Consider the following 22,490-nt stretch of genomic DNA (forward strand, 5'->3'; position numbering starts at 1 on the left):
TTGTCATTGATGATTTCATTTGACTCCAGTGGCTTCAGCAACGATGTGTATTTGTCTGCAGAGTGTGTTGGAACGCCCCGTGCTGCAGAAGTTAGCTAATAATGAGCTTTTGAAAGCTGGAGCTGATATATTGGATTTGAAGCTGAAGCTAACCATAGCATCTTTGAATTTGACCACCTACTCACCTACCTGACATTGACTGGTTGGTTGATAATTCATATTTGAATGAAAGACCAACACGGACACAATAAATCAACAAATAAATAATATAGAGTTTTACTATAACGTCACATTTTTGGATGGCTTGATGAGACTGTTCGAGGGCAGGAACCAGCTATACGCTTAAGCCTCAAAAACAGAAAAGAAACTTTCAAAATGCAAAGAAAACCTTTTGGAAAAATGACTGCTGTATACAATTATTAAAGGACCAGTGTGTATGATTTAGTGGCATCTAGCGGTGGAATGGAAACTTCTTTCATGTGCCAAGCGTGTAGGAAAACTACGGTTGCCGATGCAAAAACACGGCGGTGCAACACTAATGACAACATAGTTATGAATATTATATTCCATTTTTCTGCCAATAGATCCTAAATCCTACAAACTGGATCTTTAAACCATGTTCCCTTTAAAGAAGGGTATGTTTTATTATAATTGTTCAATATTATTCAGCTTTATATTAATGCAAATATTTATTATAGATGGTGATTTATTTTAAAACACTGATTGACTGTGACTAGTTAAGGCCAATGCAAGCACAAAATTCTTGCAAATATACGGAATGATTTATCTATTCAATGTATGTATATAGTCTATAGGCTGCGTGGTTCTTTGGGGACTCATTTTAATCATGCTCTTCATCCTTTCACCCACATTCAAATATAATTTTAAATATTCTTGAATTGATAAAAGTAGTTTAAGGTAATAGGCGTTTCCTCTGTGGGATTGAAACAGCTGGTGATGCTCTGAAGGATGGGTTTTTTTGCAGGATAAATTTAGATAGTTATCTTCTTAAATAAGAATCCCCACTGCTCAAAATGTATAAGAAATGAATTGAATATCCATTGACAATTAATTGAAAAAAACAAAATCAACCCAAAATTCCTATTAAAACCAACAGACATTTAATTTTTCATTTCAAAATTGTAAATTGTAAAATAAAAAAAAAAAATAAAAAAAGAGAATAATCATACAAACAAGTGGAAAGCCAGAAAAAAAGTAATATTTACATAAAATGAAAAGCATAAGCAAAAGAAATTGTCAAACACTTAATGTCTTGGTTTACAAAAGGAGTGAGAAGAAGTACAAACTTATTTAATCCCACCCCTTCTCCATAAATCATTCATTGATAATTAACCAGCTTCCTTATTGAGCTAAACATATACAGTACTCTAATTAATTTTCCTAAACTTGTCTAAATATAATGATTATTAACTTTTACCTCTGTCATACACAAATATAAATGAATTACTGATATAAAAAATATAAATTCATTATCAATCAAGAATTCATTACTTATATTGTATCTTAATCAAAATACAAATTCATTACTTACATATTTATCTTAATCATATTGACTAGTTGTTATCTTTTCGTATATGCGGATATTGTTATTTATAATATACAATACACACATGTAATACAATATGCAATATATACACAGTACAATACACAGCATCAGACCATGCATATATACACATTAAACCATGAGGCCAGACATGAAATGAATTTAGGCACTATGAAGTGGGTACAGGAATGCCTACCCATTTTTGTACTCCTTCAACACCTGCTCTTTCAGCTCATATATTTTAGAGCAATGACACAATGTGCCACTAAGGCTTGATTTTGTTCCCATTATAGTTTTGCTTCAAAAAATTTCAAAATCCATGACTATGTTTGCTCAGAACTGTAAAGAACGCTATTTGAATTAGTTGGAACATTTGACTCAGTTGATCTTTTCTCTTAATTGTCCATATGAGAACAGAGAATTAAACACTGCGCCATGACCAAGTGAAACCTCTGAAACATGCTCAGCTTGTTAGGTCACACTAAGTTTTGTTAGGTTAGTGTGTTGGCACATAAACCTTTTGAAATGATTCATAAAAGCCTAAGCCTCGGTCTAATGCTCTCTATGACAGTCCCTTTATTCCTCGTAACATTGTATAAATGAGGCATTATATAATATTCCCCCCTCTGTGCTCATCCCTCAGAACCATGTTGGAATTATATCATACGTCGCCTGAAACCTGATTATATTTGCTCTGAGCTCATCATTGTGAGCTCTCGCATTCCCTTTTGCTCTTTTAAGGGATTTCACCTGCAGGGTGACGGCAATATGTGTCAATGCTGATTGTAATGTGTTACTGTCACTGTGTGGCTCAATCTAAAGTTTAGATTCTCCTTAAAGTCACCTGTGATAGGAGTAATTAAGCTGAATCAGGTTTACTTAATGCAAAGAATAGCTGCACAAGTAGCGGAATAATAATTCAAATGATGGGGTTTGTTCAAATTTGTATAGGGATTATATATATATAGTTATATAAAATGTATAAATATCGAAAAAATATATATAATTATTTTTATATATATATATATATATATAAAAATATATATAATTATTTATATATATATATATATATTATAATTATATTTATAATTATATATATATATATATATATATATATATATTTATATTTATATATATATATATATATATATATATGCAGAAGTGGAAGAAATTCTAAAATATTTTAGTAGTAATACCACAGTGTAGAAAAACTCTGTTCAAAATCTAAGAAAAACTAATAAAAGTATTAGCATCAAAATATACTTAAAGTACTGATTATGCAGAGTAATATATATTATTGGATTATAATTAGCAATGCTTTAAATGTGTATCACTTTAATATTTCAGCTAGTAAAGGTGAAGCTGAATCTATAATAATACAACATCATTTCTTTTTTTTTGCACATTCTTTATTCGACTTTCATGAAACATAAACGATACATAACTATATTAATATACAAACATACACAAGACAAATAAAAAATAAAATAAGAATACATTAAATGCATAGAAATAAAAAATGTAATACATTTTAAAAATCTTTAAAAAAATGTTTCTAAATAAAGAAATGTAGTGGAGTAAAAAGCACAATATTTCCTTCTGAGATGTATTGGAATTGAAGTATAAAGAAGCAGAAAATGGAAATACAAGTACCTCAAAATTGTATTTAAGTACAATACTTAAATGTACTTAGCTACATTCCACCACTGCTTATGTGTTACTCCCAACTTGACACACGGCTGCCAGATTATAGCAGCAAACTCCACACACTTACGACTCAATGCGTATGAACTAGTGCTACAAGCTAATTAAGAATCACAAGAAGACAAACTGGTTTAACTACGACTGATCCATGAATTTGCCAGGATACTGGATTCAACTGGAACGTTTGTACTTCCGATGGACATGATGGGACCTTTACTGACCACCAAATGGAATCAGGAGAGCACTTGTTTAAAGCCCTCAGTCCTGTGTGCTGTTTTTGTACAGGGGCCAATGGAATTAGAGCCTCCTGCTGGCCTTTCGTCACCACTACTAACGCCATCTGGTCTCCTATCCAGAAGATAAAACAGGGATAGCCTCGCTTAACTTCACAGACATGACACTGATGTGGTGCTTAACAGTCACAGTAGGTCTTCGGCTCCATACTGAGGTCTTCCGTATCCGCCATGTTGCTTGAACTTAAAGACAACGACCCTTCGCCCTCCCTGATGCAAGCTGCTTCACATGTGAAAGGAAGACGAGTTTATGGCATCTGCTTGTTAAACAAACAGGCGTTTAACAGATGTTTAACAGTGTGCAGCCAGAAAACTTTCACATGATAGTCATGCTGCAAGTAGTAGTAATACAGAGGGTAGAATCTTACTCTGTATGTAAGAAGTGGACGTAGTCACCGTGACCCATCAGTTTGTGGACTGCCGTTTGAAGCCTCAAGGTCGACATTTTGAGTGACAAGAGAGGATGGAGTACAAACAAACGCTGAATAAGACATTTTTAGGCAACCAAAATGTTATAATTAACTTTCATGAACTGAAAACACACTATGAAAGCCTACCACAACGCCGTGGTAGCGACCTGTCAATCACAAGGTAGCCACGCCCTAAAGCATCCCCTGCTTTATGGTCTATTTGACTCTAAATGGGACCATAATTTACTAAATGAACATCACGCTGTATTGAAGAAGACTTGAAACTAGCGATTGAGACCATAAACTCATGTTTACAATGTTTACTGAGGTAATAAATCAAGTGAGAAGTAGGCTCATTTTCTCATAGACTTCTATACAATCAGACTTCTTTTTGCAACCAGAGGAGTCGCCCCCTGCTGGCTGTTAGAAAGAACGCAAGTTTAAGGCACTTCAGCACTGGCTTCACTTTACAGTCCCCGGAGTTGCCCACTGGGTAGAATTCAAGGATGCTGGGAATGGCCATCTTAGTATATATAGTATTATATTATACCAATGAGAATCAGCTCCCTTCTTTATGACATGAAGAGTTGTTTTCCATAGAAGCCATTCTGTCTGCCGACTTTCCTGTCTTTCAGAGGCTGTAGCCGGCTCAGTGTTGGAGATAGAGTGAAGACTGGTATAACATGAAACTAGAAAACTTAAGGAATTCATTGGCTAGCATGTCGGGAAGGAGCCCTGACCGTCCCTTGACCTCTGACTTCAGGATATGTGAATGAAAATGGGTTCTCTGGGTACCCAAGGGTCTCCCCTTTACAGACATGCTCACTTTATGATGATCACATGCAGTTTGGGGCAAAAAACATGCCGTTTTTGTGTGTTTTTTTCATCTACTCTAAAAATGGTTTCTGCATACTAGGGTCCTTAAACAGTCTTGGAATATGACTGTAAAGCTGAGACTCTCTTGGATCCGATGAGTACAACTGTATTCATGTGTGATGATGTTAGTCCCCATAGTAGCCATTTCACTGTAGTGAGACCATTTTTTGAAACTTGACTCTGTATAAAATGACCTGTGGTGACCTCTAGGATAATCACAGCCTCATGAAACTTTACAGCCACAAACTACAGACCTAGAGCATTCAGAGAATGGATGGCTTTCCTAGGTAGATTGACAAAAAGGGGGTTTCTGAGCAGTTTCCAGAACAGAAGTGCTCGCCATCCATTCGCCGAAAAATGCAATTCTTGCATAAATCTCCAAATGTCAAAAGTTTTTTATACCAAATCACAGCATGGCTTTTTCCGTGGTGTTCCTCAAGGTCTTTGTGTCTTAATGTGGTATTTTGGAGGGATTATTGATCGTTTTTATCAAATGGGTGGTAAAAAAATAGTTAAATTTAGCACCAAATCTGTGTAACAAATGATATCAAGCCAAAAATGGCAACAACAACTTATGAGACATTATAGAACATGGGGATGGCCATCACATACTTGTATCATAATGTTCTAAGACCTTATATACTTTCAAAAAGTATTGTAATTCATATTTTTTTTCTTGACACACAGTACTGAGTTGCATCTCAAATGAATCTTCAAGTTCTTCAGAATGAATCCCACTTGATCATTAATTGGAGGCGTGTGGCCGATTGTTTATTATTAGCATAGGTAACGCCCCCCTAAATACTATATAAGGGCAGGTGTTGGAGTGGAGAGATGCCACCAAAAGTTGCCATAAGAAGAAGAACTTCAGCAGTAGTGATATCGAGGTACCGTTAAATAAACTTTGACAAAGTAAACATGTGATTTTCCAGAGCGTCAGTTCTGGCGTTATAGGAAAAAAGCATCGAAGAGCAGTATGTAAGCACTATGTATATCATCCAAGGGTTTTCATAGTCTCAATTGGGATCACTGGACCAATAGTATTTCTGTGGCCCACAAATTTAATAATCCAATCATTCTAATTACTCTTAAACATATTATAATCTACGTTTGATTCTATTATATTCAGGTTTTTCTATGTTCCACAAATTTGTAACTTATGTTTCCTTGCATTTGACAAACACTTTTTTTTCTTATCTTGGTAAGAGTGCTCTCGACCGCTCGTAAAATGTTCTCTTACCTACTGAAAATCAATTGAAATCAATGGATACTAACAAAATAAGAACAAATCTTGGATACGAACAAAATTAAGAGTACATTTGTTCTGATATTGCTTCCTGCATGAGGCCCATTATTAATGTTTTTTTGGGGGGGAAGTATATGACTGGTTTAACAGTACCCCTGCATGAAAAAGGTTGGTACATATGAGTCTCTCCGTGCTGTGTCCTGACAGGGAAATCATGTCTTTCAAAAGTGTAAACTGTGCGTGAAGTCTGCAGGGATATGTCTCTTAGTGACTAACAATATAAAAGAAATGAGATCCTCCCCTTTGCAGCACATGGCAGGGCGACTTTGATCCTGTTATTGGGTCATGGCTTTGGCTGCACTAGCACAGTTCTACTTTGAGCATAAGTAGGTTTGCTCTAAAATTAGAAACTGATTCCCGACTCTTAACCCTTAACCAATGTCAGCCTGTCCCCCACCTGGATCCAAGCTGGACAAATCACACAATTTATAAAAAACGTATGTAGCCTATAACAGCAGTTGGCTAAGAAAAGCAGCCTAGTGTGAAACATTCAAGTAATTACAGCCATCTTAATTAGAGAATATAGGCTTTCTGCTAATGTGTCGTAGTGCTGATTCAGGCTAGAGGGATTCCCCCCTGGATTATTCTTTGATTGTAGTCGGACCACTGGGAAGGAGGTTTGCTGCTAATCCCTCACTCACGGTGGGGGGGTGTAACGTGAAGTTACTGTACAGTATGACAATCATACATTTGCTCCCCTCAGTAGTCATGGTGGTCGTCATAGTGCTGTTTATCAATGTTGTTTTGGTGTGAGTGGCAGAGTGTTGGAGATATCGATCTTCTGCCTTCTCTCTAATATAATGGAACTAGATGGCACTCAGCTTGTGGTGCTCAAAGCTCCAAACAAAAGCAGTATCATGTAGAAACTATTTTCTTTCTACCGAACTACACCCGCCAACCTTATCACCGCGCAGAAGGAAGCGTGCATCTACTCGTGGACAAGAGGCTCGTGCTCGTGACAGGGCGAGATGTAAACATTAAAGGCATCCTCCTCGGCTGAGCTGTAACGTTAGCAAACTCAGTGATGCTAGGTGAGCCAGCAGTATCGGTTAGCTATAAACTATAAATGCAAAACTCTTTTCCGTGAGTAGATGCACGCCTCCTTCTGCGCGGTGATATGGTTGGTGGGTGTAGTTCGGTAGAAAGAAAGTAGTTCCTACATGAAACTGCTCACAATAAGATCGGTGGATTATCTTGAGAAACCGAGTCACGGTTTCCAGGAAGAGACATTGCTGTTGAGTCTTTAGGCTTCTGCGCCGGCAATGTCCGTGGCTGGTGCCATCATGTTTTTGGGTTGTCCGTCCGTCCATCCGTCCGTTTGTCCGATCCATTCTCGTGAACACGATCTCTCAGGAATTCCTGGAGCGAATTTCTTTAAATTTGGCACAAACGTCCACTTGGACTCAAGGATGAACTGATTTGATTTTGGAGGTCAAAGGTCAAGGTCACTGTGGTCATAACTCAAGAATTCATATGACAATTTTGAATGTCTAACAGGATAAAATGATGAAAGGATGACCTTTTGGACGGACATGGATGTAAACTACAACTTGACTTTTTGGTGGAGGCATAGAACCGCGAGGCGTTGATTCTAGTTCACATTTATTTTTTTTGGCACTTTGAGGACCACGAGCCGAGTGCCATCTAGTTCCACTATATTTGAGAGAAGGCAGACATCTCTACGGCCGATAGCTCCACACTCGGCAACTCACACCAAAACAATCCAGACTGATAAATAGCACTACAGATAAGAGGAAAAACATGCATTTTGAATTTTGTGGTGAACTGTCCCTTTAAGATAAGAACAGAAGCTTTATTTCTGGACGTATGAAGTGACTGACTGAATGTTTATCCCTGTCCCTGTCAGGTTGTAGGAGAGACCCCGTGTGTGGTAATAGATGAAGCTCCATCCAGGTGTGAGAAGACTCCCGGAGAGGAGGAGGAGTCGGGGCTGCGAGTAACGCCCCAACCGGGCCTCAGCCCGACCCCCTCCCATCAGGAGGAACACACAGAGGAGCAGCGCCTACAGTTTCTGGTGAGAGCATCTCCTACTATACTCAGCTGATATTTCATAATGTCACTGGCATGTAGCACAACATGCAAACCACATCGTTTTTGCAGTGCTAATGTGCTACATTTGGGCATTTCAGGTATAAAATCCAGTTTAACATTGCTTTCATGAAGACAAAACCGCTTAAGAAAGCAATTTGTTAATAATTACTCTTAATATTATTCAACATAATTGAAAAAAAGCCCCAATTATGATTGTTGCTGAAATTAGAGGGTTAGTAATACAAACGGTGTCACCGCGGTGGCTCTCAAACCAATTCTTTCCTCCAAACAGTCGTTCATGAGAGTCCTACACTCCTCTTAGCAGCAATAACTGCACATTGTGCCTAATTGCAGGTATCTAGCTATCCACTTTGCATTTCCATGTGATACTGAAGCTCGTATTCAGTGCTGCTGTGACTGAGCTGACTGCCACTGAGGCTGAAACTATGGTCAGATTTGTTATGTAATGCTGTGGGATTATTTTGAGCTTGTCCCCTGGAAACCGAAGAGCACATTGCCCTTGCTGATTCTACAAGTGGGTCTCATGGCTTAAATAGACCATATTCCCTCTCAGCTGCGTGTTGACTGTCTTTGCTGGGATGGAAAATGAAGATTCCACATATGAATCGATGATGTATAGAGAACTGATTAACACAGCAGCATTAGCATCAGCACCAGGCTGCATGTCTCCTCCTCCTCACCCTTCACTGAGCCGTTCACGTGCATCATATCTGCACTACCCTCAGTGCTCTCACTGATGTGTCGGGAGCATTTTGAAAAGCTGCTACTGCAGTTTTCTGATAGTGAGAAGAAGTCATAATTAATGTGCAGATGTACCACTGTAATTTAAGTTATTTACATGGTTTGCTCAAATGCATGATTGCTGCAGACACAGCTTTCTCATTTTACCAAAGTCCTGATTAAATCTGCATAATTATGAAGAGAATGCGTAGTACGTGTTATGCTGTGCATCATTATATTCGTTCAGTCATGCTGCACAAGCAGTAACTTAACTTATTTGAGCTTCATCATTTTCTCTTAGCATGGTGAGAATAGCTTAAATGTAGCTCTTTTTTTACCTTAGTGTGTCTTGTTAAAGGATCTTAACCTTACATCATAGACTAACTAGTCATGGGAAAAAAAAGTGGGATATCTTAGATGAGTTAAATGAGTTCAGATGAGTAAACACAGAGCACCCCCAGAGACAATGATGACGCTCATATGCACAAAATATTCTGTTTTATTGCCGTTTTTCCGAAAAAGACAATATTCCTACTAAGCTGTTTACATGGCTAATAAAATATAATATTCCACTAATATTCCTGTTTACATTCAGCCGTGCGTAGCCTACTCCAATTAATGTAACCGGTGGTGGACTTGTTCGACTGTGCGAACACAGCCTCCCTCTTTCATTCCTTCAACCACCTTCTTGAAAAGGTCGGTGTTAGTCGGTGTCTTTCATAATGTTTAAAAGTAGTTGTGTTTCTCCTTCTTTTCTTTTGGGCATCCATCTCTGCTAACTGTCGTCTAGTTTGTTTGTGTGCAGCGCATAGAGCCGGCCATGAACAGGCAAGAGGCCGAACTGCCGTAAAACCCCCAATTGAGATGCATATTGCCGAATGCGTTGTATACAGAATAATATCGGCATATCCCACATGTCTTGATCGGAAAATGCTCCATTCCGAAAAAGGCCCAATTCAGAATATCCGAACAGGATATGCTGTTTGCATGACCCGTATCAAATTCAGAATATTTTGTCATATTTGGAATAAAAGTGGGGATATTAGTGTCCATGTAAACGTAGTCAGTGTTAGCCCAGAAATCACGCAGGTGATATTTTTAGCCGTGCAAGCGACGTCGGTCGGTCCACCACTTTGGTCCAGACTGAAATACATAAACAGCTATGCCATGGTATTGAGATAATCTATGAATTATTATACTACAGATTTAAAATTATAATATTTGTTTAACTATGAAGCCTTTTGTAAAAAACGACGTGTAGCCTATGTTTATCTGAAAACTTTTCACGGACCCCCTGGAAGAGTGACAAAGACCCCCCAGACCCCACTTTGAGCATCACTGGCCTATAGATTTCGTTCATGGGGAGCTGGAGAATCCTAATTGGTAGAAAAATCTGAAGAACAAAAGTCGGACCCAAAACAAATGAACCGTTCAGTGAGGAGTGTCTTTGTTTGATTGTGAAACAGCTGACGGTACATTTAAGTTGCAATCAGTGGTAGTTTAGCTTCACAGTCCTGACTTGAACAGAACGTCCTCGCTTGACACACGTTATTCAGGCTGTTAAAGCTGTGACTGAAACACAATCAAGCAAATCAGACCTCAGATTCCAGTTTAATTATCATTATTGTGTTGCTGTGTCATCACCGGTACAATATCTATTCCAGTCAGCTGCTGGTGGTCTACAATTAGCCTGTCTGTGCTGTAGCTCCCCCCCCAAACACACACACACACTCACACACAGTCACAGCGGTAATACTTGATTGAGGTCCTGTGGCTGTGCTGAAATAAGCTGATTTCTCCTATGTTTGTCCTGCATGTAAGCTGCATTTAGAATAATTAAAGGATGCTAAGCTTTGTAATACCTCATTGCTATCGGGTCAGAGGTCAATATGGAAGCTAAAGCCAACGTATTCCGCATTGCAAAATGTAAATCATTTGTCATTAGGTTGCATGTTGTTTTTCATGGTTTTTGCTCTTTGTTTGAGAGTTTGTTCAGTTTAAAATCACATAAAGAACCGGATCTAGTTTTAGAGCCATATTCAAAATAAGGATTCAGTGTAACTCTTCTTTGCTTCCATGGGTTCAGGAAAGTGAGCTGAGCAAGAAGAGAAAAGAATGTGAAAACCTCGAGCATGAAGTAAAGAAGCGACAGAAGAGATGTCTGGATTTGGTAAGCAGTCTTCTTGCTCCTCACATGCTCTCTGGCAGCGCTCCAGTCGGGGTTTAAGCATTGCATCGTAGTGGAAATAAGGATGACTTGGAGGACATGGATTCCCTCTCCTTTATCTGAACTTTGTCCTGTGGTTTCCTAACAGGAGAGCCAGCTTGAGGATGAGCGAGGCAAAAATGAGCAACTAAAGGAGGAGGCAGATCTCCTCAGGAGGAAGGCACAGCTGCTCGACCAGGTCAGTGTCTCCCTGCACTCTCTCTGTCTTTATAAAGTGGGTCTCAGCTTCATAGTTTTGGCAAACATAGCTGTCAGTTGTGATGATATTTTAACTTAATGCCCAGTAGGTCAAGTAAGACAAGTGGTCTCGCAATCAAAGACACTGTAAACAACTCTTCAGTCTCATGTAGCTGTAGAGTAAAATCTCAAAATAACCAAGAGGAATGATGACCAATGGTTGCAAAAGAATTAGGGCTGTCAAAGTTAACGCTATAATAATAACGCGTTAACACAAATTAGTTTTAACGCCACTAATTTCTTTAACGCAATAACACAACTTGTGATTTTTAGGTTGTATCGGGCTCAGTTTTAAAGCCAGACTGAAGATACTCATCATATGAAACTAGAAAAACTAAATAACGCTTCAAGCATACGCTAAATTTTGGCGAGGAAAAACTGTCATGGCCATTTTCAAAGGGGTCTCTTGACCTCTGACCTCCAGATATGTTAATGAAAATGGGTTCTATAGGTATCCACGAGTCTCCCCTTTACAGACATGCCCACTTTATGATAATCACATGCAGTTTTGGGGCAAGTCATAGTCAAGTCAGCATGCCATGTTATGATTTTAGCATATTTTTTATTCTAAATGCAGTACCTGTGAGGGTTTCTGGACAATATTTATTGTTTTGTGTTGTTAATTGATTTCTAATGATAAATATATACATACATTTACATAAAGCAGCATATTTGCCTACTCCTATGTTGATAAGAATATTAAATACTTGACAAATCTCCCTTTTAAAGTACATTTTGAACAGATAAAAAATGCGCGATTAACTATGGACAATCATGCGATTAATCGCGATTAAATATTTTAATCAATTGACTGTCCTAAAATAATAAATATGTATCATAATCCTTTCTCCTTTTGTTGTTCGTCAGACTCGGGCTGAGAATGAGGAGCTGAGGGAAGATCTCTCTGAAGTGACCGCTCAACACAATTCAGTTCTCGAGGAGAACCAGAGACTCCGTGCCAAACTGGAGAACCTAGAGCAGGTCCTAAAGGTACGGCTGGGCTCAGTGTTATTATTATTTTCAACGTCACTCTTCATCGTGCTACTGGGAAAAAAACGGGCTTCTAATATTTTTTCCTTTCTGAGCAGCATATGCGAGAGGTCGCCGAGCGAAGGCAGCAGCTGGAATTGGAACATGAGCAGGCACTGGCTATCCTTAAGTTCAAACAGGATGAAATCAAACGGTTACAGCGGGTAAGAAGCAAAGCCTCTTCTACGTATTTGACTCAAATTTTGTTCTTGCAAAAGTCAAACCTTCCTGTCCCCCAGGACAGCCTCATTTTGGGGAATGGATGTCTTTGTCCAGCAGGAGGCAACCTTTGGGCAATGATGAAGCATTGAGTTTGTCAACCGAGCTCGTTGTGTTGTGAATTTTATGAGCGACAACCAACGTTGCACTGACTTTAATGTCTTTTTAATCCTCAGGCTCAGTTATACGCCAAGAGGGAGCATGAGGGAGTGGTTCAGATGCTGGAGGTGAGTTTGTGTTACACCACTGTGACTAGCTAAATATTATTTCTACACCATGCAGTGCTTTTATTGCCATACAGTAAAGCATTGAGTTGCTTTCAAGAATTTAGGATGACATCCCAAAACAAAAATCAAAGGTGTCAGTTTTTATTACAGTCACACAAGAGAGTGGAACTTACTGTAAAGAGGACCTATTATGCTTTTTTTCCCCTTTCCTTTAGTGTGTTATGTAGTTTTTTGTGCATGTAAAAGGTCTGCAAAGTTACAAAGCCCAAAATCCACACCAAATAGAAGTTAATCTCCCCCACAGAAACACTGCTCCTGAACTGCCTGAAACGCCTCGCTTGAAGTCCCGCGTTTTCTTCCGTAACATTGTGATGTCACCAAGTAACATATTTTGCCCAGCGGCTAGTTTGGCACAGCCATAAACAAAGCTAGTTAGAGCGGAGCTGGAGCGGAATCTGAAGAGTTTGGTTTCGCTTGACCAATCACAACCGAGTGGGCCAGCTGACCAATCAGAGCAGACAGAGCTTTTCGGAAGGGGGCAGAGCTCAAACAGAGTGTTTCAGACAGAGGGTGAAAAGAGGCGCTGCAGCACAGCCGCTATGAGAAAAATAAAGTATTTTTTGAACATTAAAGCATGTAAATATGTTCTTGTAGAAACCCAAATTACAAGTATGCACCTGAAAATGAGCATAATAGGTCCTCTTTAATTCACTCAGCCCCAACATTAAAGAGAGGATGAGTGTGTCTTGAATGCATTATTGAAGAAGGTGTTTCTTATCTCCCTTTAACATCAAGCAAAAAGAATATAAATATTTGATTATGTCCGTGTTTAGTAGACAAAAGACCCCCGTTGGCACGGCAGCAGCTCTTTATTCTTATCTGAACACCTGGCAGAGAAGCTGTTGCAGAAATTACTTGTACTTTTTGTAGCACTCATGGGCCTGGAAAACCGTTTGAACAGATGGCTTCCCCGCCGCCCCGTGACGTTTATACTTTACTCTCAGTGTGAGTGTAGCACACTTTGAATTCAAAATGAATCCAGACGGCCGATGACAGTTGAAGTCCCCGTCTGTCTGATTGGCTGCTGATTTTGAATGATGAAAAAAGAAAAAAAAAGTCCTCCATCCACACTTGATGACTTTATATGTCTGCTGTCTGTGCTCCGTTTTCCACACTGTGCATTTTGCTAAATGAAGTGTGTATTTTATTTTAGGAGTTGACTCAGCTTGTGTTGCGGAGGGAGCTGGTAGAGTATAGCCTCTCCTGTGTTTTTTTGAAATGCTTGCTTCCTTCCTCTTGCTTCGTTTCTCTCGCTTTCTGTCTCTATTTATTAAACCCAAAGCATCACAGGAGAAAGTCTCTTTCCCTCTCGAGAACCCGAGGCTTTGTTGCCAAGTCAACACGCACACTCTGCCTTTTGTAAGATTAAAAAGAATATTTGCAATCGATCAAAAGGCAGGTGTTGGCTGCCGAGGGCCAAAGACACATTATCTGGTGATACTGGCTCCTGAGAGTTGCCGACCCGGACTCAGACTGCTGTGTTTCTACTTTTTTTAATATGTTTTCTGTTTCTCAGATTCATTGTTTCACAAGCATGTGTTTCCTTTTTTGTCCTTTGTGTTTGCTAACCAGAGTACACTGGACTGCATGCAGGTACTGTTAACCTTTAGGCCAAATGATTTACCTTCCTGCCCCTAAACCTCCCCTAGCTCCCTGTATATAGAACCATCACACCGCAATTATATTCATTTAAATCAGGGCTGTCAAAGTTAACGCAAATTCATTTTATTGCCAGTAATTTCTCTAATGCAACTTGCAATTTTTAGGTTGTAGCGAACTCAGTTTTAAACTTGCGCTAAATTTTGGTGAGGAAAAACTGGCATGGGCATTTCCAAAGGGGTCCCTTGACCTCTGACCTCCAGATATGTGAATGAAAATGGGTTCTATGGGTACCTATGGGTATGGGTTCAGCTTTTTTTAATTAAAAGCAGGAGTAACAGCCCTGCAGTTATTAATGTAAAACAGTCTTTTATAAATGCTTCATGTGGCCACAGAGGCCCAGTTGATGCTTTTTAGGTTCGTAAAGTGTGTGTAAATCAGGTCATTCACATGAGGACTGATAACAGTGTATCTGTGGCACAGTTATCGCTCCCAGCTGCACCGAGCACTTCTCATGCTGGCTTGTTATTTGATGTTATTATATAGCTACATAACCAACACATCGCAGAGTTGAATTGCTGCTTGTAATCAAGTATCCATTTGAGGTTTCTAAAGTGATTTCTCTCGATTGCTTCTGTACTCGTTACCACTTCAGCTCAGTGTAGTTAGATAACAACTTGACTACAGGCAAGGCTCTGCGTAGGTGAGGGCTGACAGGAAATGTTGTTGAGACAGTTTGTCAGATCAGCCTGCCAGGAAACTCCCACCGCAACCTGAAGTGAAATCAGCCACATATAGAAACTCAGTAGAGCTGAGCGAAACCTCTGTAGTGTTCTTAGCAGATAAACCGGCTGCAGTGGCTTTGTTAAAGTGAATGAAGTGTAAAAAACAGAAGCAAAAAACATAACTTCTCATAACCTGCTGTATACTACCCCTCCAGCTCCTGTTTCCCATTACCCAAGAAAACTACCCACCTTTATTTCCCTCCCTTTTTTTGTTTCAACTGAACCTGTAATTCTCTGTTATTTGTGTTTGAAGTGTTTCACTGACAGTTTATATCGAAGAAATCTAACCTTATATTGCAGAACTTCATTTTATAATGTATTATTTATACCTCACATAGGCAGCAATGTATTACCTGTATGTTGTATGCTGTTTATTGTGTTGCTCCATCTGTCCATCCACCAAAATAATCATAACTCTGTAAGATCAGATGTAAAATTGTAATGTGTTTTTATCTATGATAAAAAATGCTTTCCATTGTTACCAATAAGTAGCTGTATGGGTATCAAAGGTTTCTGCATGACACTGACAATTTATAAAGAATGTTACTTTAACATTCAGGGCTCTTTTCTACGACGGAGTATTAGGGCACATTGAGGGGGAAAAAAACGAGGTTATAAATTAGAGCATGGGTAAAATTAGCGGAGGCATTTTTCCCGCCGTAACGTTAGGAAAATACCAAGCGTTCAGGACACTGCTCACGCCGGTCACTGCTGGTCGAAAACAGAGCACACAGGGTTAGATCCCACCACATGACTGAGGTGATACAATACAACACTCACTTAAAGCTCAAATCCACCTTAAACACAAGTTTTCAAACGCTTCTTTACCAACCTATTAAGAAAAGCTCACTTGCTTGTGCATTTAGTCAATTGGTTAAAAACTGCTTTCCCTGTCTGTTGCGCCATATGTGCAGTCAAAGGTACGAGACCTGGAGGACAAATGCCGCAGCCAGAGCGAACAGTTTGGCCTGCTGTCCCAGGAGCTGGAGAAGTTTCGACTGCAGGCCTCGAAGGTGGACCTGGCCGGCGTCAGCCTCCTCAACAACCCCAGCCTCTCTGTTCTGACCAACGGGGTGGGCCTGACTTCAGAGCGAGGTGAGAAACATCCGCACGACATGGACTCACAACCCAACCTGTACAGAGAGAGTATTAGTTGTTAGGGGTTTTGCTCATGATAGATTCGTTACTGCTATTAGCTGTACATCGGAGGATGTAAAAGGAATTTAAAGGCCCATTTTCAAAATTCGTACATCTTATTCCTATGGTCAAAAAAACACTAGTAAACATGAACAACTCTCTCCCAAATCCAAAAACTAGAGTGCTAAAACTCAAACACATAATATGATATGATGATATTATACAATATCACATAATATCTCCGTAAAAAAAACGCCGTCGGTGTGTAAAGGCCTTTACAGTGCAAATCTAGTCCAACTCTTTCCTACTGTATGTATCCCACAAATGTATCTTTCTCCTTACACTGTTCATGTGTTTTAGACTGCACTGGTGACTCATGGGATATGGTGTCCCTGGGCGAAATAGCCTTCTGGAGTCTCGAGGGAGGTGACACTCTCTCCTGCCCTGAGGGTAAATGATCCGCTCGGTACTCTCTCCGCCTCTGTCACTCATAATATGTCACAAAAGCACGGCATGTTCTAACCCGTCATCTGACCCGCACCGTCACCGTCCAGCACTGCCTGCACCATCACACGGGGGTCAGTGCTCGTGGGCTGAGGTGAGCGAATGAACCAGTTAAGCCCCTTAACAGTGCTGGTGTGACACAAGGTCATGTGACCTCTGACCTCAGACAGATGGAGATGGGATTTTTCCCTCCACTGTTTAATCAGCCAGGTTCAACCTTGAGCGTCCTGCATGTGAACCGGTGACCTCGCCCACCTTGCTGCTCATGGATTCAACCAGTTTAACCAGTGAGAGGGCCGTGGGGCTGTCTATTAAAGTCATGGATTATGTATTATCCTCTTCCTCTCTCTCTTTCCTTCTAGATGTGGCGGCTGCGCTGCGGCTGGGGGCCACCCCCCACGCTGCGGGGCTGTCCAGGGTGGAGCGCTCGCCCGTCACCAAGCACCGAGAGCTGCCCACCATCAGCGTCAGCAAGTCAGGCTCTTCCTCCAGCAAGTCGGAGACCACGCACCTCACCCCCAAGTCAGACACCCACCTCAGTCCGCACAAATCAAGCCCAACACATGAGGTACCAGCTCATTTCAGATTTAATACTTTACTTTATTCATCATTTATCAGGAGCAACACACAGTAATTATCCACTCAGTAATAGACAGTTTGCATGTAAGGCGAAGCAGTATTGGAAGTTCTGGCAGCCACTCTTAAAGGTGCAAAATACGTTTTGCTGCTGGCTCTGTCCACAGCAGTACATTGCTTTGCTCCCGTACAGTACGGCGTGCCAACTGCCATCTACTGTAGGTAATACACTGACTATGGATAAGTACCTCATACAATCACACTTCAAAGAATCCAAACCATCCCTTTAATGTTCACCCAAGTTATGTCACTGTGCAGGACTCCTGCCTACAGCTCTTCTGCTTTCTTTGTTTCCACATAGACAGGCAGATTGCTCATCAAGATTACCAAGACGGCCATGCACGATCACATTGATTGTGTGGATTTAATGGATTAAAAAGCCCTCCTTAACCTCCCCGTCATCTCACGCGAGCACAGACTGTAGCTGCGTATGCCAGAGCTCCCTCTGCTCAGTCATAAGAGAAGTTATGTGGATCTGCCGCCATGGTGTAGTATCTTTTGTTGTGCCACGTCTCCACAGAGTCAGTGTCTGGTCTTAACATGATAGACAGGTTGGTGGTCTTCTCATCTGGTCACTCGTCCGCCCACATTTCAATAAAGCTCATATTTAGTGACATAATCCATTCGCCACTGTGGATTATGAAGGTTATACAGTAGTAGTTGTAAGTGATTATCCTTCAAAAGGTTTTCCCAGGGAGCTATAAATATCCAAGCCCTCTTATTGTACTGTGTGTGTAACCGCTATGAATGGAAATCAAACTCGGGTCTCAAGGTGATTCTCTAACAACAGTGACTCATTGATATTAACCATCACAATATAACAAGAATATTAGTACACAGTATCTTCACATCTTCACAGCTCATAACTAGTTCTGTATTTACAGTAAATAGATATATTTTTTAATAGAAAAATGTTAAAATATATGCTTCTTTCCTCTACATCTGCTTTCTGTTGATTTACTGTGTTGAGAGAATACAAACTTTTTTAACCCTAACCCTTTTTAATTAGTTTTCTGCACACTAATGCAAGCAGTTTTAGGATTACCTAAAAGTCCAGGCAACTGACCCTCTGTTCATGGCGCTCTCAGGTGGACACAGCCAGTGAAGTGGAGGAGCTGGACATTGACGTCGCCCCCGCACCTTACACAGCCAGCAGAGGAGCAGCAAAGCTTCAGGTTTTCATTGCAAGATACAGGTAAGTACGCCCATTTTCAAAATGCATACATATTATTCCTATGGTAAGTAAGTGACTAAATGAGAAAGCAATTTTTGAAATTGGGCCAGTATTGGGGAAAACGCTGTAACCGGAAGTGAGCAGCGTCACCATGGATGTATTCCACTATTCCACCGCTGACTTCCAGCAACACGTCACCTCGCCAGATTTCAGAACGAGACTTCTCCTTGAGCGAGACTCTTTCCATAATGTTGTCAGACACCTATAATAACAATCATGACTTGATTGACTCACTATGTCAACAGTTTGTTAATATGTTTTAATAAAATAAATAACTTCCTGGTAAATTACTTTTCAACAGCTATAATCCATATGATGGCCCCAATGACAACCCTGAGGTGGAGCTGCCACTCACAGCTGGAGAATACATCTATGTGTACGGAGACATGGATGATGACGGCTTCTATGAAGGTAAATCTGGAGTTTATATTGTTGCATCTACAATTTCATATTTCAGTCCTATTCAGTGTTTAATTTGTCTCCTTCCAGGTGAGCTGATGGACGGACGGAGAGGGCTGGTCCCCTCTAACTTCGTGGAACGGGTATCGGACGACGACGTCATGAGCACTCACCATCCAGAGACTGCGGACATGTCCCATAACTCCCTGCTAGACAGCAGCCTGCACAGTGCCAGCCACCAGCATCACCTCCACGTGGGCGTCAGCGCCTCGGAGAGGACAGAGGCCTCCGCCGCCTCTGGCCCCGCCTCAGCCCCCTCAGATTCAGCATCGGCCTTGGCTGTCCCAGCCCCCCTCACCAACGGCCTGGACTTGGATTTGGAGGAGGTGGGAGTGGACATTGTGCCTTACCCACGTAAGCTCACCCTCATCAAGCAGCTTGCCAAGAGCATCATCATCGGCTGGGACCCTCCGCTGGTGCCGGCTGGGTGGGGCAATGTGTGGAGCTATAATGTGTATGTGGACCAGGAGCTGCGGCTCAACGTGCCCTTCGGTGCCCAGACCAAAGCGGTCCTGGAGCGGTTGGACATAAACCTCAAGGCCTACCGTGTGTCAGTGCAAAGCCTGACAGAGAAGGGCCCCTCGGACCAGCTGCGCTGCAGCATGCTGGTCGGTCGGGACGTTTGTGTGGCGCCCACGCAGCTGCGCGTGGAGAGGATCACCGCCACCTCTGCCAACCTGACCTGGCTGCCCAGCAACAGTAACTATGTGCACATTGTGTCCTTGAACGAGGAGGAGTGTGAGCTGGTGAAGGCTGGCTGCTGCTCGCTGTGCCTCAATAACCTCTTGCCCAGCATGCAGTACACAGTCAAAGTGGAGGCGCGGCCACACCGCACGCCATGGGAGCTACCTGTGGAGCGACGCGAACACAGGAGCGCAACAATCACCTTCAACACACTGATGGCAGGTCAGGATTCAGTATTTTATTTCATATCAGATGTTTTCTAAAGGTATCATGGACACACAGTCTATGGGTCATGAGTCAGTAAGACTAATTCTCCCCATCCAAAAATCTGAAAAAGCTTAAATGTTGTATCCAATTTAAGGTTTTTGACACCTTTTTGAGAATCTTTTTGAAATAATAATTACAACCTAATACTGTTGCTGAAAAAAAAATTCAGGTTTCCTCCCACAGTCCAAAGACATGCAGGATAATTGTTGACTCTAAATTGCCCGTATGTGTGAATAAGAGTGTGAATGGTTGTCTGTCTCTATGTGTCAACCCTGTGATAGTCTGGCGACCTGTCCAGGGTGTACCCCGCCTTCGCCCAATGTCAGCTGGGATCGGCTTCTCAACATTACAACCCTAGCTTTAATACAGGAGCGTGCCTCCCTTTGTGTGCGGCAAGCAGGAGAACAAACAGTTTTTTGACCGCAGGGAAAATTTAGTTTTTGAAAGGCTAAACGCCAACAAGAAAGAAGAAAGAGAGACAGACAGACATAGATCCCTCGCTTTATAGTTAGATGATTTCCTGCCCCGCCAATAAAGCATTGTACAAGACTAAAAGGGGAGGCTCAAAGAGTTTGAATTCCATGTAAATGAGGAAGCTCAACGTGAGGTTTGGTATTTTGGTGAGAACTGAGTCACTGATGTCATTAATCGCAAACATCATTTGATGTCCGTTTGTGGTGCCATGATGGCACTCAGTTTCTTCCACTCAACAATATCTTATTTTTAGGCCTGCAATATGCTAATTTGTGATCAGTGTCATGTCAGATTTGAGTTGTATTTCTCGAAATGACCGTTCAAATTTGCTTAAGTTCCATGCCCCCAGCCTGGGAACTCAGGTATATGGTTTCTAAATGTCCTAGTGTCCCTCTAGAGTATTAAATAGCATTTTTTAACCCGTAGAATCATGTTCCCGTAGTGATAATCATTTCTTATCCCAAGCACTGTATTTTCAATATGATCGAATCACTTGATCCTATATTGAAGTGGACCTATTGTGCTTTTTCCCTTTCCTTTAGTGTGTTATATTGTTTTTTGTGCAAAGTTACAAAGTCCACGCCAAAGGGAGTTACTCTCCCCCACAGAAACACTGCTCCTGAACTGCCTGAAACACCTTACTTGAAGTCCCACCTTTTCTTCCATAACATGGTGATGTCACCAAGTAACACATTTGCATAATACCTGCTAGCACACCCTCACACAAAGCATGGAGCGGAGTCCAAAGAGTTTGGTTCGGTGACCAATCACAACAGAGTGGGCCAGCTGACCAATCAGAGCACACTGGGCTTTTCGGGAGGGGGGAATGGGAGAAAATTTAAGTGTTCTTTTGAACATTAAAGCATGTAAACATGTTCCAGTAGAAACCCAAAATACAAGTATGCATCTGAAAATGAGCATAATAGGTCCTCTTTAGTATGGAACTATTCTTTATCCTTTGGCTGTGGTATGATGCTTTCAATCCCTGCAGGTCCCCCTGATGCTCCTCTGGATGTACAGCTGGAGCACGGCCCCTCCCCGGGCATTGCCCTCATCAGCTGGCTGCCAGTCACTATCGATGCTGCTGGAACGTCTAACGGAGTCCGTGTCACTGGATACACTATATATGCTGACAAGAAAAAGGCAAGAACTTACGAGTTTTTTGTGCATTGTGGTTTAATTTCAGTATATACCCTTTTATAATGTCGATGTGATGTTTGAATTATAAAAAATACACCTGTCGTTCTCCTATTCAAGGTGCTGGAGGTGTCTTCCCCGACAGCCGGCAGTGCCCTGCTGGGCCCCTCTCAGATGCAGTCCCTGCTGGCAGCCGAGGAGCTCAGCGTCCGCACCATGTCCGCCCACGGGGAGTCCTGCGACTCTTTGCTAGTCAATGTGCCCTCCAAACTGGCTGCCATCATGGCAGGTCCAGCCATCACTGCCCCAGTTGTGCCACCCCAACCCTGCAGCCCCACGGGTTGCAGTAACCTGCCCTCGCCGCCGTCCTACGGGAACTATGCTGCCAAAGTCTCCATGCTGCCATCAGACACAAACATCACCGGCCTCACGGTGGAGGCTGCTGCCAACCCTCCTCAAGCTCTCCACCCAGAAGATCTCCTCTTATCTGCTTCATATGTGAATGCCTGGGCCAACCCCTCATCTGCTGCTGCTTTGGCTGTGTGTGAGGCCATATTACCAGTAGCCTCCACCATTACTCCAGAGGTAATCCTCATTCTTCCACCCTCCTATATGGGTGCAGTTGTCTC

The 22,490-nt window shown here is 41.5% G+C and overlaps 1 protein-coding gene across 9 annotated transcripts in view; it reads left to right on the plus strand.

Annotated features, from left to right (window-relative positions):
• Window positions 1–22,490, plus strand: part of tspoap1 (TSPO associated protein 1) — a 79,538-nt gene that overhangs the window by 39,374 nt on the left and 17,674 nt on the right. For 6 of the 9 annotated variants that reach the window (XM_074610099.1, XM_074610105.1, XM_074610102.1 and 3 more), the window contains 15 exons: window positions 8,021–8,188; window positions 11,033–11,116; window positions 11,262–11,351; window positions 12,278–12,400; window positions 12,499–12,603; window positions 12,835–12,885; window positions 14,099–14,131; window positions 16,244–16,424; window positions 16,827–16,916; window positions 17,333–17,538; window positions 18,695–18,801; window positions 19,142–19,251; window positions 19,330–20,205; window positions 21,716–21,867; window positions 21,982–22,446. In XM_074610099.1, the coding sequence (XP_074466200.1) occupies window positions 8,021–8,188; window positions 11,033–11,116; window positions 11,262–11,351; window positions 12,278–12,400; window positions 12,499–12,603; window positions 12,835–12,885; window positions 14,099–14,131; window positions 16,244–16,424; window positions 16,827–16,916; window positions 17,333–17,538; window positions 18,695–18,801; window positions 19,142–19,251; window positions 19,330–20,205; window positions 21,716–21,867; window positions 21,982–22,446 (2,841 nt within the window). Of the gene's footprint in view, window positions 1–8,020; window positions 8,189–11,032; window positions 11,117–11,261; window positions 11,352–12,277; window positions 12,401–12,498; window positions 12,604–12,834; window positions 12,886–14,098; window positions 14,132–14,517; window positions 14,539–16,243; window positions 16,425–16,826; window positions 16,917–17,332; window positions 17,539–18,694; window positions 18,802–19,141; window positions 19,252–19,329; window positions 20,206–21,715; window positions 21,868–21,981; window positions 22,447–22,490 lie in introns of all 9 variants that reach the window. The other 3 variants (XM_074610100.1, XM_074610104.1, XM_074610101.1) reach the window with 3 other exon arrangements.

This window comes from Sebastes fasciatus, chromosome 16 (assembly GCF_043250625.1).
Source record: "Sebastes fasciatus isolate fSebFas1 chromosome 16, fSebFas1.pri, whole genome shotgun sequence".
NCBI lineage: Eukaryota > Metazoa > Chordata > Actinopteri > Perciformes > Sebastidae > Sebastes > Sebastes fasciatus.